Source organism: Trachypithecus francoisi, unplaced genomic scaffold, assembly GCF_009764315.1.
Source record: "Trachypithecus francoisi isolate TF-2019V2 unplaced genomic scaffold, Tfra_2.0 Lachesis_group11, whole genome shotgun sequence".
Lineage (NCBI taxonomy): Eukaryota > Metazoa > Chordata > Mammalia > Primates > Cercopithecidae > Trachypithecus > Trachypithecus francoisi.
The window spans coordinates 13,500,135-13,517,550 of NW_022681456.1; the positions used below are offsets into that span (position 1 = coordinate 13,500,135).

Below are 17,416 nucleotides of genomic sequence, written 5' to 3' on the forward strand. Positions count from 1 at the left end.
GATTCTCATTCCCGGAATCCAGCTAATAGAAACATTCGCAACTGGGCATAGAAGATATGTGTAAGGGGCCAGGTGTGGTGGCTCACGCCTGTAATCCCAGCACTTTGGGAGGCCAAGGCCGGTGGATCACGAGGTCAGAAGTTCGAGACCAGCTTGGCCAACATGGTGAAACCCTGTCTCCACTAAAAATATAAAAAATTAGCTGAGCGTGGTGGCGGGCGCCTGTAGTCCCAGCCAGTCAGGAGGCTGAGGCAGGAGAATGGCATAAACCCGGGAGGTGGAGGTTGCAGTGAGCTCAGATTGCACCACTGCACTCCAGCCTGGGTGACAGAGCGAGACTCCATCTCAAAAAAAACAAAAACAGAACAAAAACAAAAAACAAAACAAGATATGTGTAAGGATATTCCACGCAGTACTACTCGAAATGTCAAAAATTTGTAAATGACCTCAGTGTCTATTAATAAAGAAATGATGTATACTCCATCCATACAATAGAATATTCTGCTGCTGTTGAAAGAATGTGTAAACCTGTGTATACCATCATGGAAAGATGCCCATGAGTCATTGTAAAAGGGGGAAAATCATGTAGAGAACAACATGCAGATGTGATCCTATTTCTGTTAAAAAATGTAACTGTATATGTTTATAAAAGGAAGGCATTAGAAAGATTTGGAAGGACATATCATAGACTTTTAAAAGGAGTTTTTTTTTAAAAGGGGATTTCAGGGAGGGAATAAAGGTTTTCATATTTTATATACTTATACATTTTTTGAAAGATTTCCATAAGCATAAATTGTGTTCATTTATTACTTGAGCAGTTTTGTTTTAGAGAAAAATAAATAGCCTTTAATCCCAGCTACTTGGGATGCTGAGGCAGGAGGATTGCTTGAGGCCATGAGCTAGGCACCAGCCTGGGCAGCATAGAAAGACACCATCTCTAAAAAACTTAAAAAAACAATTAGCCGGGTATGGTGGCAGGTGCGGTGGCATTCACCTGTAGTACTAGCTATCTGGGAGGCTGAGGCAGGAGGATTGCTTGAGCCCAGGAGTTCAAGGCTGTGGTGAGCTATGACTGTGCCACTGTGCTCTAGCCTGGGCAACAGAGCAAGACCCTTATCTCTTAAAAAAAAAAAAAAAAAAAAAAAAGAAGGCATGAAAAATGTTTTAAGGCTGTGGTTTTCAAAGAAATTCTGGAAGCCACAAAGACATTTTGGAAATAACTAGGGTGCCACGGTGGGGACAGAAGTTGGAGGGGTCCCAGGTCTCCCAGGCTCCCAAACCTTTTGCTTCATGAAGAAGTTCCATTTAGAAAAGTCTCTTTTACATGATAGGGGCTTCTATTTTTAAAAAATGAGTGTCTGCTGCTTAAAAAAATAAAGTCTGTCAACCGCTTGTATCAAAAGAGACAATTGTAAATATATATTCACCCAACATCAAAGCACCTAAATATATAAAACAAATATTAGTAAATCTGAAGGGAGAGATAGACAATAAAATAATAGTAGGGGACTTTAATATACCACATTCAACAATGTACAGGTTGCCTAGACTGAAAAGCAGTAGGGAAACAACAGACTGGAACAACATTCTGGACCAAATGGACCTAACAAGTATTTACAGAACATACCATCCAATAGCAGCAGAATACACATTTTTTTCAAGTGCACACAGATCATTTTCCAGGATAGATCATATGTGAGGCTATAAAACAAGTCTTAATAAATTTAAGAAGATTGAAGTCATATCAAGTATCTTTTCTGACCACAATAGTATGTAATTTAAAATCAATAGTGGGAGGAAAATGGAAAAATTCACAGATACGTATAAATCAAATAATACATTTCTGAACAATCAATGGGTCAAAGATAAAATCAAAAGAACAACAACAAAAAAATTATCCCAACCAAAAACACTGAATTGATTGGAGTTACTGATTTACCAACGGATGCTTGATTTATATTGCTGGTTGCATTTGAGGTTAGTTTCTCTGGGTCCTGGTGTAAGAGATGACTTGGGGGTGCAGGAGATCTAGGGGATGGGTAATAAATGTCTTCAAGAGGAAAGAGTTAATTAAGACTTATGTTTGGCCAGGCGCAGTGACTCACGCCTATAATCCCAATACTTTGGGAGGCTGCAGGGGGGTGGATCACAAGGTCAAGAGATTGAGACCATCCTGGCTAACCTGGTGAAACCCTGTCTCTACTAAAAATACAAAAATTAGCTGGGCATGGTGGCGCACACCTGTAGTCCCAGCTACTTGGGAGGCTGAGGTAGGAGAATCGCTTGAACCTGGGAGACGGAGGTTGCAGTGAGCCAAGATTGCGTCACCGCACTCTGGCCTGGCAACAGAGCGAGACTCCATCAAAAAAAAAAAAAAAAAAAGACTCAGGGTTTGGGAAGAGGAAGACTGGATCCGCCTGGGAGGCAGGACTATGAGTGGGCATGGGTTAGCACCGGGAGTGGGGAACTATTTTATTTAACTCAGCCTGTTATTTTCACAGGGAAAATCTGATTCTTCAAGTCAGGGTTCTTACTTTTGTTTGTCCCCTTCTTGCGAACAACCTGACTCTTCTTAAAGAACCAATGCCTTTACATGCCTGTCTGTTCTTTGTTCTGCCCTGTGTGTACAATGCTGTTCCTGCAACAGTGGCTTCCAAGCTTTTGCATGAGCTCTCTCTTCTGGTGGGGACACCTAACGCTTCTCTTGACCTAGACAACATGTTCTGGAGCTTCTGCCTGTACAAACCGAGTGGCTCCAGGGAACCGAATACCAAATATTCCCTTGGATCCAAGTGGAGAAGTAGCCACCAATGTAAATTAAACAACAAAAAGACCAAAGCAAAACAAAAGACAACCTTGAAAGAAAGGATAAAAGTAAAAACAAAAAGAAAAGAAAGATTAAAAGGGAGGGAAAGGAGGAGGGAAAGGAAGAAGACTAGTATTAGTGTTAGGGAGACACAGTCCAAGAAGAGAGTTGGAGAACAGTCGAGCTGTGGATCCAGTGATGTGCTTCCAGAGCTTGCCAATTTCTGTGGTGTAAATACTCCCATGTGGCTGGCTGATTTCAAGCTACCTTGTGATGTCACTGAATGTGGAGTTGGGAAGAGATGTGGGAAGGAGATGCACACAACAGGCTCCCATGAATCTGCATAAGCTGTCTCTAGTTCTCCCCTGTTCAGATCCCACACAGCACATAGAAGAGCTCCTAAAACAGCCTACCCACCAAAACAGCAAAGGGAGTGGAAGAACATACAGGAATCTCTTCCCCACTGCCCAGCCTACTGCTAGTCTGAGACAAGGTGAAGGGCTGAGGCATACTTTGGGTTCCAACAGGTGATCACAGGCTTCATGGTGTGGTGGGTGTGGTCAATAGTCAGGGCCTCCAGAAGCCAGTGGAGAGCACAGAGCTGGCGGAAGAGGGGCTCGCTGCAAAGACAGAGAGAGGGAACACAGTGGGATCCTGTTAGAACAACATTCTTCGCAAAAATAGCCATCAAAATAGTAGTGGTACTTGCTCCCAGTGAGGGAGTGGGCACCATGCTCCAGGCATGCGTAAGTATTTTGCATGTATCATCTCATTTGGCCTTTGCGATGGGCCCATGAGATATTCTTTAGCCCATTTTACAGATGAGGAATCAGAGGCTCGCAGGACTTAAGGAAGTTGTGCCAGGTCACCAGGCCAGTAGGTGATAGAGCCCATTTGGAATGAGATTATCCAATGCCAGTTACTGAGAATTTGTATAAATAGCAGGGAGAGAAACAAGGAAGGGTCCCCCAGCTGGAAGTCTTGACTCAGGCAAATGAGAGGCTTCAAGGGAATCAGCATCCTATGTATGTCCAATTGTTAATCTGATAAAAGTACAATAAATAAGAGTGTGTAAAAAGTCTGGAAACAGCGTAACAGGGAAATTGGTGTGTTAATTGTTCTTTCCCCCCTAGATTAAAAATTGGATGCATTGCTTTACATTTATGAGTCCTTTGCCTGAAAATGTAGCTGGGTTTTGAAGAAAAACACATAGAGCGTACCACTTGCAAATGTTCACTGAAACACTGTTTACAAATACGTCTCAGGCTGGGAATGATGGTGCATGTGTGTGATCCCAGCACTTTGGGAGGCTGGGTTGCTTGAGCTCAGGAGTTCGAGACCCGCGTACAAAAAATACAAAAATGAGCTGGGTGTGGTGGCATGTACCTGTGATCCCTGCTACTTGGGAGGCTGAGGTAAGAGGATCGCTTGAGCCAGGGCGGTCAAGGCAGTAGTGAGCCAAGGTCATGCCACTGCCTGCCAGCCTGGGTGACAGAGTGAGACTGTCTTCAACAACAACAACCACATATGTTTCACTTACTTTTTCTGATTTTTTGGATACCTTGTATTAAACACCTACAAGGGGGCAGGTATTGACAGGGGCGTTTTATACACATTATTTAATTCTTCCAACAACCTGCTGGAGTATGAATTATTATGCACATTTTAGAGAAGTGGAAACTGAGGCTCAGAGGGGTGCAATCACTTTGCTGAAGGTCACAGAGCTTGTTGGTGACTGAGATGGTTCTCAGTATCATTTAAAGCGCACAATGAGGCCGGGCACAGTGGCTCCCACCTGTAATCCCAGCACTTTGGGAAGCTGAGGTGGGCCGATGACTAGGTCAGGAGTTCAAGACCAGCCTGGCCAACATGGTGAAACCCCCATCTCTACTAAAAATACAAAAATTAGCTGGTTGTGGTGGCGGGTGCCTGTAATCCCAGCTACTCAGGAGGTTAAGGCAGGAGAATTGCTTGAGCCTGGAAGGCGGAGGTGGCAGTGAGCCGAAATCACGCCACTGCACTCCAGCCTGGGTGACAGAGCAAGACTTCATCTCGGAGAAAAAAAAAAAGCTCACAACAACCCTATAGGTAATATACCGCCCCCACCTCCTCTTTACAATGGGGGATGGGAGGCTCAGAGAGGGGCAATGAGTGACTTGAGGTCACACTGCTAGGATTAGTGAGAATTTGAACCAGTGTCAGTTTGACTCCACGTCTGTGCTCTCACGGGCCTGGACTCTGAGGAGGTGCTGATGGAGCCGATGCAGTGGGCACCCTGAGAGCGAGGTCAGGAGAGGGTTAACCTGCTGCCTGCCTTTTTCCTGGAAACAAGGTGGAGTCCTGGCCAGCCACCCCTCTCCCTGCAAGATTTCTCCTCTTGCGCTAATGGGCCAGATGCCTCCATTAAGAAGCTGTGTAATTGCTCTTCTCTGAAACTGCATCCTGCCCTCATCAACACTCCCCAGGGTTCCTAGGCCTGGTGTTTTCAGGGGCAGGAAGGTATCTCTGCTCTCTGTTTCCAGGAAGGCACCACTTCAGAAGGTGATACCCAATCCCTGGGCTCAAGCGTGGAGCTGGCCCAGGGTTATCCCGGCTAATCCCTTGAGAGGCAGGCATTTCGCTCAGCTTGAAGCAGGCAGCCCTGCCCTGCCCCACCCCCTCACCTCTGTGTACTAGGGTGACTGTATCCACCAGGTCTTTGGAAAACTACGGTGAGAAACTCTTTCCTTTCTTCCCTGGAGTCTTTTCCTTCCACAAATTATTTACTAAGCGCCTACCATTCCTTTACTTCTAATTTGAGGGACTTGTAAGCCCACAGTCTTTTCCTTTTTTTTATTAAATAAGACTTTTTTTAAGAGACAGGCTCTCATTCTATCACCAGACTGCAGCCTCCAACTCCTGGGCTCAAGTGATCCTCCTGCCTCAGTTTCCAGAGTAGCTGGGACTGCAGACACGCATCACCATGCCCAGCCAATTTTTAATTTTTTTTTTTTTTTTTGTAGAGATGGGGCCTTCCTATGTTGCCCAGGCTTGTGTCAAACTCCTGGCCTCCAGCGATCCTCCTGCCTTTGCCTCCCAAAGCTCCGGGAGTATGGGTATGAGCTATTGCACCTGACCCCTTTCTAATTACTGTCTCTTTCTTCTCTCTTAACACCTTTTTGGGCCCTACAGGTGACAGCATTTTGGTAGGTCTGGGCACATAGGACCTGTCCAGCATTTAGCAATGGCAGCAGCTAGCTGTGCCACATGCCTGGCAGTGGGCCATGAGCACCTCACTACACCCTCCCCATAACCCTAGCAGGTTGCGAGAGGCCGGGGCAGAGGCCTATGGGTTCTTCTGTTTTGCAACTTGGAGCCCCTGCAGACCTGGGCTTTGGGATATATGGGGTGGGGAGGGAAATAAACAAAGGAAGTGAATTGGTGAGATGGGGTCTACTTGGTCACAAGGTGGTGGAGGGGATGTGGGGCATGTGAGCATCAGATTCATTTCTGCAGATGACAAGAACAGATGCAAACCTGACCCTCTCCCTCTCTTGCTTAAAATCTTCAAACTTCCTAAAGAATTTGTAATCGGCTGAATTGTGGCCATCCCAGATTCATTTGTTGAAGCTCTAACCCCTGTACCTCAGGGTGTGACCGTGTTTGTAGATGGCACCTTAAAGAGGGGCTTCACTGAAAAATGAAGCCATTATGGTGGTCCCTAATCTAATCTGACCGGTGTCCTTATAAGAGGAGGAAATTTGGACACACAAAGAGACACCAAGGCTGCGAGCACTGAGGAAAAGACCATGTGAGGATGCAGAGAAGAGAGGGAGAGAGCCATCCTCCAACCTCGAGAGGGTTGGGAGAAACCAACCCTGACAGCACCTTGATCTTGGGCTGTCAGCCTCCAGAACTGTGAGAAAATACATTTCTGTTCTTTAAGTCACCCAGTCTAGTAGTTTACTGTGGCAGCCCCAGCAAACTAATGCTCTGACACACATGAGGCCCCGTCCGCCTCTCCAGCCTTGAGTTGCCCCGCCTGTTCCTTGTGCTACCATCTGCCGCCTGGCAAAAATCCACTCAGTCGCTCAAGCTCAGCATGCTCGCTCTTTGCACTGTCCAGGTTAAACTTCTAGGTTTGCCATGTACTGGCCCTGTGGCCTTGGCCAAATTACTTAACTTCTTTGAGCCTCAGTTTTCTCATCTGTAAAATGGAGGTAATTGCAGTACCTCTCTTAAAAGGTGAGAGTGAGGGTGAGGTGACATGCTTAGCACTGCTCCTGATACATGTTCCTCAACTCTCAGTGATTAGGCTTCAGCTCTCATCTCCATCCAGAAGCCTTCCTTGATTGCTGGAGGTCTGGGCTGGGCTCACTCTAAGGAGGTTCTAAAGAATCCCCATCCCTACAATGTGTCCTCCTTGTCCTCACCTTTGGGTTCGTGCTCTACTGTAACTACCTGTTTACTGGACTCTCCAGCCCTTGAGCCTACAACCTGCAGTCTTGTCCACCACAGGGTGCTCTGTGCTGAGCACAGAGTAGGCTCAATAGATTTCCAGTTACTGATGGAAAATGGTGGGAATGAATTGGTTCAGATCTGGTATTTTCTGAACTGATAACTTGAGCACAATTCCTTTTTTTTCTTTTCTTTTCTTTTTTTTTTTTTTTTTTGAGACAGGGTCTCACTCTGTTGCCCAGGATGGAGTGCAGTGGTGTGATCTTGGCTCACTGCAGCCTCTGCATCCTGGCCACAAGCGATCCTCCTACTTCAGTCTCCTGAGTAGCTGGGACTACAGGCATGTGCCACCTGCCCAGATGGTTTTTGTATTTTGTAGAGATGGAGTTTTGCCATGTTGCCCAGACTGGTCTCAAACTCCTGGGCTCAATGCCTCGGTTTCCCAAAGTGCTGGGATTACAGACATGAGCCACTGCACCTTGAGCACAATTCTTATATACAGAACCACTGAGATAATAAACAGTAGTAACAAAAACAACAACAACAGAACGACAAAGTAGTAGTAATGGTGAATACTTCCCGTAAGAGTCCTTACTGTATGCCAGACACTGTTTTAAGTGCCCAATATCCATTAACTAATTTCATTCTTATAAAATCCCGTGAAGAAGGTACTATTATTATCCCCGTTTTGCAGATGAGGACACTGGGGCATAAAGGGCCATGTGACTTATCCAAGGTCACAAAAGACAGCAAATGGCAGAGCTGGAATGTGAGCCTAGGCAGTCTGGCTTCCGAATTCATGCTCTTAATGACAGTGTGGATGTTGTCCCTTGTTAGAGGGTAGAGACTCCCTTTTTATCAGAATAGGGTTTCATCTGATAGATCTGGCCCTTTTTCTCCATTTATAAAAAGTGCCCTAAACCTGATGATTGCGCGTCGAATCTGCAGTGAAAAAAAAGTCCCCAGAAGCATGCTTGATAGAAATCGGTCTTTTCTCATAATGATCATGTGTCAGGTCATAGCATAGTATCTTGGATTTTATCAAATTAAAAGAGAGAACATTTGCTTTTTTAAATGCAGGGCGTAGGAGGTGAAAATGCTGAACGGGGATACACAAAGCCTGCTTCCGAAGTCCCTGAGCTCAGAACTCCGGGCGAGTGCCAGTGGTCAGCACACCTGAATAGCTCACTCTATTAAAACTGCTGTACCAGTCAGAATCCCAGTGGGCATAAACATCTCTGAGAAGAAGACATTTTTTTTTCTTTTACTAAGAGAAATTGGAAAATGCATTCAAAGCCATTCCAAGCACCCCATGCTGATTGCCAAGGGCAAATCTGGACACAGGTTGCAGGCATTGCACTTGCTGCCCAGTCACTCATTAAAGGCTGTGGGGCACAGCCCAGCCATCTAAGAGGGAAAAACGAGTGGCTGTTTCTCATTCCTAGAGACCACCCCCTTCCCTTTTTAAAGGTAAAGGTCGGTCTCTTGTTACATGATTGAATTGATCCCTACACAGTCGATTTGGAATTATCAGCCACTTTGGGGATCAATCACACAGGGATTGAGGGGACTGACCAGACTCTAATCTGCATTGGCTGATGTGACAACTGAGAATTCAGGAATCACCAGGCAGGGCCGGCCCTGGTGCCTTTTGGTAGACTGATTACAACAGCGCCATCCCTCTCTGTTTTGCACACTTTGAGATGTGACTTTGCTGCTTCCCCCCATCAAGAAGGGAAGTCTTTCCCCACACTCCTTGTAGCTAGACTGGCCTGGTGACTTGCTTTGGCCAGTGGAATGTGGTGAGAGGGTAACTGTGGTCATTCTGAGCCCAGTTCACAGATGGAAAATGCAATAATCGTCATCAGCACCATCATCATCACCATCATTGACCTCAAGGGGCTTTGGGTACTTAGGATCTTGTTCTTGGAACCCTTTCTGCTTGCCATGTGAACAAGTCTGAGTTTGCTTGCTGGGTGTTGAGAGACATTCAGCATCTCACCCATGTCACCCTGGCCACCAACCAACAGACTTGTGAGTGAGGCCATTCGAGATCAGCCAACCTCCAGCTCACCCATCAGCTGGGTGTAGACACATAAGCACATCCAGCCAAGATTAGCTGAGTCAGCCTGACCAGCAGAAACACCCTATTGACATGTAGACTTGGGGGCAATACTAAATTGTTGTTTGAAGCCACTCCATGTTGAGGTGATCTGTAATACAGCCATAGCTTACTATACAGTCACCAAATGCAGCCAGAGCCTTTGAACAGCTGAGGATAAGAAAAGGCAGCCTTCAGTGCTGGACAGGGTCTACAGCAAACTACAGCCAGTGAGCCTGCCACTTTGGTTTTGTAAATAAAACTTTATTGGAACATAGCCACATCCATTGTAGTTTTCATGCTACAACAGCAAAGTTAAGTGGTTGCAAGGGAGACCACCTGGTCAGCAAAGGCTAAAATTTTTACTGTCTGGCCCTTTAAGGAAAAGTTTGCCGACCTCTGGTCTAATACAAATATGAACCACATCTACCTCAATAATAATAATAATAATAATAATAATATAGCCTATGTAACAAACCTATTATAAAGATCTGACTTAGCTGACAGGAGATCAAGATTCCTGTTGTGATTTTGCAATTACAAAAATGTGGAACCAACCCAAATGGCCATTAATCAACGAGTGGATAAAGAAACTGTGGCATATATATATATATAATATATATATATATATATATATATGATGGAATACTACTCATCCATAAAAATGAGTGAATTAATGGTATTTGCAGCAATCTGGATGAGGTTGAAGACTATTATTCTAAGTGAAGTAACTCAGGAATGGAAAACCAAACAATATATTCTCACTCATAAGTAGGAGCTAAGATATGGGGATGCAAAGGCATAAGAATGACACAATGGACTTTGGGGACTCAAGGGGGAAGGGTGGGAAGGAGGTGAGGGATGAAAGACTACAAACTGGGTGCAATGTGTATGTCCAGGTGATGGGTGCACCAAAATCTCACAAATCACCACTAAAGAACTTATGTAACCAAACACCACCTGTTCTCCAATAACCTATGGCAATAAAAAATAAAAAAAAAAAAACCCTGTTGTGAGACTTTGGGCAAGTTCTTCCCCCTTTCTGGGCTTTAGTTTTCCCATCTGACACTGACAGAAGATGGGTAAGAAACTCTCCCCATCACTTCATAGCTGATTTAAGTAAGCCTCAATGGCTCAGACCAAATAAATTGTGGATGGGACTCAGGGATATGCATTCTCAGAAACACTTCCTCCCTGCTCTCCCCCTACCCCCAGATGATTCAGATGCAAGTGAAAGCCCATTGGTTCTATACCAATTGGTTTCAGAAGGCTTGTCCATGGGAGAGATGGGCAGAAGTGCAAGTGTATTCAAGAGACATCATGAGAAGTTGCAAGGCCTATTTTTGCAAGGAAATGCTTTAAGAACATCAAGCTTAGGCTGCCAGCTGGAATGTTATAATCACAATACCAATCAAAGAGAGGTAGGAGGACAGTGCGATGGCGTGGAGTGGGATGGGGCTTATTAATGACTGAAATATTAGGGAGGGATAAGGATGTGTCCGACACAATGTGATGATGATAGTGATGAGGATGATGGTGATAATTATGATGGTGATGATGATGGTGGTGATGAGGATGATGGTGATGATGGTGGTGGTGAGGATGATGGTGATGTTGATGGTGGTGAGGATGATGATGGTGAGGATGATGGTTATGATGATGGTGGTGAGGATGATGATGATGGTGGTGAGGATGATGGTGATGAGGATGATGGTGGTGAGGATGATGATGGCGATGATGATGGTGATGAGGATGATGGTTATGATGATGGTGGTGAGGATGATAGTGGTGAAGATGATGGTGATGATGGTGATGGTGATGATGATGGTGGTGATGGTGGTGGTGAGGATGATGGTGATGATGGTGATGATGATGGTGAGGATGAGGATGATGGTGGTGAGGATGATGGTGATGATGATGATGGTGTTGGTGATGGCTTTTGCATCTTCCATTCATGAACTAAGTACTTATTAGTGATTTTCTTTTGTTTGCCATCTTATCTTATGATTTCACTCTTGCATTCTTTTACTCTTCACGTATAGGAAACTTGGTTTGCTAAATATATTATGAGCTCCTTAAAGGCAAGGCTTTGGGATATATGTTCTAGGTAGTGTGTGGTGATGAAAGCTTGGGCTTTGCAGTCAGACCAACCTGACTCAGCAACACACTGACCTCTGTGACCTTGAATAGGTGAGTATATGTCTCTGGGCTTCTGCTTTCCCATCTGCAGAGAGGATGATGATACACCTACACAACAGGGAGGCTGAGAGGACTGAGTGAGATAATGCTACAGAGTGATGAGGAGTGGCCATTATCACTGTGAACACTGTAGGAGCCTAATAAATATTTGACAAATGAGCAGACAGAGAAGTCTGTAATCATTGTATCACAGCTCTACATGAATCCATTGCCCTAAAGCGGTGGTTCTCAACGTGGAGTGTGTGTGTCTCTGTGTGTGTGTGTGTGTGTGTGATGTGGGGTGGGGGCTCATGCACTTTTGCTCCCAGGGGACATTTGGTAATGTCTGGAGACATTTTTGGTTGTCACCACTGGTATCTAGTGGGTAGAGGCCATGGATGTGGCTAAACATCCTACAATACACAGGACAGCCTTTCACAACAAAGAATTAATTATTTCTCTCAAAATGTCAGCCGTGTCAAGGCTGAAAAGCCCTGCCCTAAAGTCAAAAGCATGTATCCCTGTGCCTGAAATCTTCCAGCTGAAAAGTGCTAACTGGTGAAAAAGAAAAAGTTGGGCTTGAGATTTGGAACAGACACAAGGGGAACAAGATGTCCAGATTTTAGAAAGCAAGAGTGTTCTTTGGAAGGATGATTAGCTCCTGTTGCACCATGCAATGATGAGTTCATGCCTCGGGTCAGAAAACTGGAGGGGCTTCTCCAGGAAACAGCTCCTTGAATCTTGGGGAAAACGTGTCCCCTGAGCACAGGCTGAGATGTTCTCACACACACTCGACGAGGGCTGTAGACAGATTTTTATCAGGCTTTGCAGACTATTTGACATTAGAGCGTCTGGCTTGGTAAGAATTGAAATGACTCAGTCCCAGCTGATTTGCCACTTAGCTGTAGACCACTGTGTCTACTTTCTGTTATTTTTATATGCCAAATAGCTTTGCCAGCTCCAGGCTCCATGTCCCTTTCAAGAGGACAAAGGAACAGCTCCCGACATGACAGCTCGTTGAGTCATTTCAGTTCGGCTTCAATTTATAAGCTAGCAAAGCAAATGAGCCAGAGGTGAGACTGCTTACACGTGAGCCTCGGGTAGCGAGGGAGAAATGATGCAGCTGTGGACGGGAGTGAACGGGCGATGTGTGACTCTAGCTCCCAGCATCTTCGGCTTCTCATCATCGTATGTGCTGAAGGACAAGCAGACAGAGAAACAAAGTGAACAATGATAAGTAGCTTTGAACACCTTCTTCTCTTGCTACGGTCTATTTGGCAGATATAACTGGGCACTTACTGTGTATCAGGCAAATAATTCCTGCTGGAGGGATGAGGGTTTCAGATGCAGTTCCTTAACAGAGCATATAAAAGTCCCTGCCCTCAGTCAGGTGCAGTGGCTCACTCCCTGTAATCCCAGCACTTTGGGAGGCCGAGGCGATCAGGAGATTGAGACCATCCTGGCTAACAGGGTGAAACCCCATCTCTACTAAAAATACAAAAACAGCTGGGCATGGTGGTGGGCACCTGTAGTCCCAGCTACTCGGGAGGCTGAGGCAGGAGAATCGCTTGAACGCGGGAGGCAGAGGTTGCAGTGAGCTGAGATCGCGCCATCGCACTCCAGCCTGGGTGACAGAGCGAGACTCCATCTCAAAAAGAAAAAAAAAAGCAGTCACTGCCCTCATGGAGTATATAATCTGCTAGAAGAGCCAAGAGAATAAACAAGATAAATCATGTGGTATACTTGTATATTACACTAGGGTTGGAAATATTTGCTTCAAGGGCCAGATAAGGTATACTTCCAGCTGTGTTCTGTAAATAGCAATTTAATACTATATTTAGGTGTTTTTTCTTCCACCATTACAGCAGAGCAAATCATTTCCATTATAGAAAATAGGGTTTTTTTGGGGGGGGTTGTTGTCATGCTTGAACCATATGATATATATAGTTTGAGAGAGAATCTCACTGTCACCCAGGCTGGAGTGTAGTGGTGTGATCTTGGCTCACTGCAACCTCTGCCTCCTAGGTTCAAGTGATTCTCGTGCCTCAGCCTCCTGAGTAGCTGGGATTACAGGCATGTGCCACCATGCCTGGCTAATTTTTTATATTTCTTAAGTAGAGATGGGGTTTTGCTGTGTTGGCCAGGCTGGTCTTGAACTCCTATCCTCAAGTGATCCACCTGCCTTGGCCTCCCAAAGTGCTGGGATTACAGGCATGAGACATCGCACTTGTTTGTATGGTATATATATTTTTGTCCATGGCCAAATTCAGCCCACAGACATATTTTAATTAATCCACTCTTTTTTTTTCTCTCTCTGTCTCTCTCTCTGTCTCTCTCTCTCTCTGTCTCTCTCTCTCTGTGTGTGTGTGTGTGTAATTGAATCAATTGTCTATATTTTAAAATTGGGAGATGTCACATAAAATGGAAAAACTTTGGCCTTCAAAAAATTGAAAGCTCTGGCCACTCGGGGCCTGTGTTTCCACTGACAAGAATGATGGGCCACAGACAGCTTTGAATGAGGTGTGTGCTTCCTGAGTTACCCCAAACACAATCATCCCTGGTTCTCACACACTGCCTTTCTTTCTAATTCATGCCATCTGCCTGTTACCTGAAGGCCTTTTAGTTTCTGAGCCGCAGTCTAAGTACTTTCATTGATTGGATCATTGACAGGTTCCTTGATTCATTCATTTCTACCAATAATTATTGAACCTCATCTCTGAGCTGGGGGCTTGCCAATACAGCAATGCATGAAACAGATCCAGCCTCTCCTCTTCTGAAGTTTAGAGTCTAGTCGGGGAGATGGGCATAACCAAACACACAGTTGTGGTAAGTGTTCCAAGAGAAAGTGCTTTAATAGCCTAGAATAGTAAATTTGACTGAAATGGAAGCCAGGGAATACTATACTTCCTTGAGGAAGTTGTGGAAATTTCAAAACATGTCCCCCAAATTCTTTGAAACTTCTCCAATCGAGAGGTAGGTCTATGTTCATTTGGCTCTGTGACCAGCTGACCTAATAGAATGTGCCAGAAGTAATGTGATTCTGGGCACCAGGAACTGGCAACCTCTCCTCCCTGTGTCCTGGGATGCTCACTCAGTATTCAGCTGCCATGCTGTGGGGAAGCTGGCAGCCTGTGAGGAGGCCCACAGGGAAAGGAACCGAGTTCACGAACTGACAGCCAAGTATAACTTGCCACCCATGTGAGTGAGCTGTCTTGGAAATGGGTCCTTTGAGCTGCCCCTCTGAGCCTTACTCAAATTGCAGATTTATGAGAGAAAGCAGTTCTGATTATCTTGAGTTAATAAGTTTTAGAGTAGGTGTTCATGGTGATAGTAACTGTAGCAGAAGTAAATATTGAGCTGAAATCTGAAGGTTGAATGGAAATTAACTGGGTAAATGGAGGAAGGAAAGACCTTCCAGCCAGAAAGAACAGCATGTGTAAAGACTCTGTAGAGGAGGCCATGTCATGACTAAGAAAGTAGGAGAGTGGGGCTGGGTTAGAGGGAGTAAGAGGAGGCTATGAGCTGGGGCTGGAGAGGCAAACCACAGGCTAGACCATCCAGGGCCTTGGAACCCCTGCTCAGACTTTTGTGTTTACCCTGCAAGGAATGGCAACCATGGAGGGTGTTAAGCTGCGTGCAATTTATATTTTGAAAAGATCACTTAGCTTGGGGCTTAGCATGGGGAATGGGATGGAGGGGGCCAGTGGAGATGATGCTGGGACACAAGTTAGGGGTATACCTTCCTCCTGGGAATTTGAGAATAATTCTGGGATCACAGAGTTAACACAAATTAGGACCAGAATCTAGGTCCTTCAATGTTCACTTCCACTGACTATTCAACCCTAGAGCTGAGAAAACCACAAGCAAATACATTGCTGTGACCTTTTCTTACTGGCTCAACCATGCTTCCAGTGGTTTAGGATATGTGGAAATTAACCCAGCTTTTACATTCCTAATCTCTGGTTTTATGTCTTCTCTCAGCCACAATAATAAAACAAATTCTACCCGTCATTTATCCCCCCACCTTTTCAGCTGAATCTGCAGCTGAAAAATGAGGTCACCGAGCACAGTGGGAAAGACTGCTTGCAGGCAGAAATCTTTGAGGACGTGCTTGATTTTTTTTTCCCCTGCATAGTTTGTCAGACTTAAAATTTTTGTCTAAAACAATGTATTCTATGGTCTTAGATCCAGAGGGGAGAAAATAATTCCTTTCGCTTTTATGATGCACGAGATCAAATACTTTGTTTAAAAAGTATTTATAAATGAACACTTGTATTTTTTATACTTTTGTGATAGGAATTTTATCTATAGAAGCATTGCTGTTAGATGTGAGAGGCTTTTTAGCTTTCATGGAAATTAAGATTTTTAGCCATACATTTAAGGTTTTTAAGTAACTGAGGCTCAGAGAGCTCAAACTCACTTTATTGCATCATAGTAGGAACGATTACTGAGCAGGTCTTATACGTAGGCTCTAGGCTAAGTATCATTTCATTTAATCCTCATAATTAATTAAGCTCGGGAGTTTGGTACCATTTATTTGTGTACGTGAAGAAAAGGAGACTCAGAGAGGTACAGGGATCTGTTCAAAGTTAAACAGTTGTATGTGGGAAGTCCTAACTGGCTCCAAGGCTTGTGGACTTCACCACCACTACCCTGTCTGGATACAGACAATCTCCTAATGCTACTTTATAACACCCTCCCACCCATGCATTTGATGGCTACATTGCCATAATGACTTCCAGTTTTATTTTAATAACCATCCTTGTATAGCTCATAGAACCTACCAGATAAGACACAACCAGACCAAAGTCTACAAGAGGAGCGATCTCATGCATATTTAAACGTATTAAACTTTAAATAAACCATGTCTCACACACTGAAACATGGATTGGAGAGGGGAGAATTGCATTCTACGACCATGGATTAAAAACTCCATCCAAACAAGTGGAATATTACACCCGAGTCATTTAAACAGGCACAGGAGTGTCTTTCATAAACACCCTCTTTCCCCAGTGCTTGTTGGGTGTGCCTGTCAATCTGAGCATAGCTCCTGAAAAAAGAGCTGTGAGTTCATGCCTTCTCTTTATTCCAGGGAAAGGCTGCCAGTCTGTCACTAGGAGTATCAGACTCTATGGGTGCCATAGAGTTCGGTCAGGAAGGCACAATTTGTGCTGATCCCAAGGTCTACACCAATGAGGAGTCAAGGAGGAGACCCTTTCCACAGTATTCTGGGATCCCAACAGCCATGATTCAGGGGGAGGTGACTGGAAATATACCAGTTCCATGAGGTCTTGCAGTCTGGGTTCTCATCCATCACCTGGAACCTTGGGCTTTCAGGAGGTCCAGTTCTCCTCTGACTTGATACCCCAGGTCTCACCGACAAGAACCCTTGTTCCTTTTGAAAAAAGTTATATATCTTTTTCTTTTTTTCCTTAAATAGAGATGGAATCTCTCTATGTTGCCCAAGCTGGTCTTGAACTCGTGGGCTCAAGTGATCTTCCTGCCTCAGCCTCCCTAAGTGCTGGGATTATAGGCATGAGCCATCATGCCCAGCCTGAAGAAAAAATGTATTAAGATGAAAGTCACAGAACATAAAATTAACTGTTTTAAAGAGGAGAATTTAGTGGTATTTAGTACATTGCACCATGTTGTACAACCATCGCCTCTTGTTACAAAACCTTTTCATCACTCCCAAAAGGGGACCCCAGACCCATCTGGTCACTTCCCATTCCCCCTGCCCCCAGCCTCCCGCAACCATCAATCTGCTGTCTGTCGAGGATGAACCTCGAATGCACTATAAGTGAAAGAAGCCAGACACTGAAGGGTCACATATTATATGATTCCATTGGCAGGACCCTTGTTTATAAGAAGCACATATTCACATTCTCTAAATT

At 44.7% G+C, this 17,416-nt stretch overlaps 1 protein-coding gene across 5 annotated transcripts in view; it reads right to left on the minus strand.

Annotated features, from left to right (window-relative positions):
- CCDC60 (coiled-coil domain containing 60) overlaps positions 1–17,416 on the minus strand; it is a 206,499-nt gene that overhangs the window by 52,944 nt on the left and 136,139 nt on the right. For all 5 annotated transcript variants that reach the window (XM_033220422.1, XM_033220421.1, XM_033220424.1 and 2 more), the window contains 2 exons: positions 12,610–12,717; positions 3,319–3,426 (listed from right to left, as the gene is read on the minus strand). In XM_033220422.1, the coding sequence (XP_033076313.1) occupies positions 3,319–3,426; positions 12,610–12,717 (216 nt within the window). The remainder of the gene's footprint in view (positions 1–3,318; positions 3,427–12,609; positions 12,718–17,416) is intronic.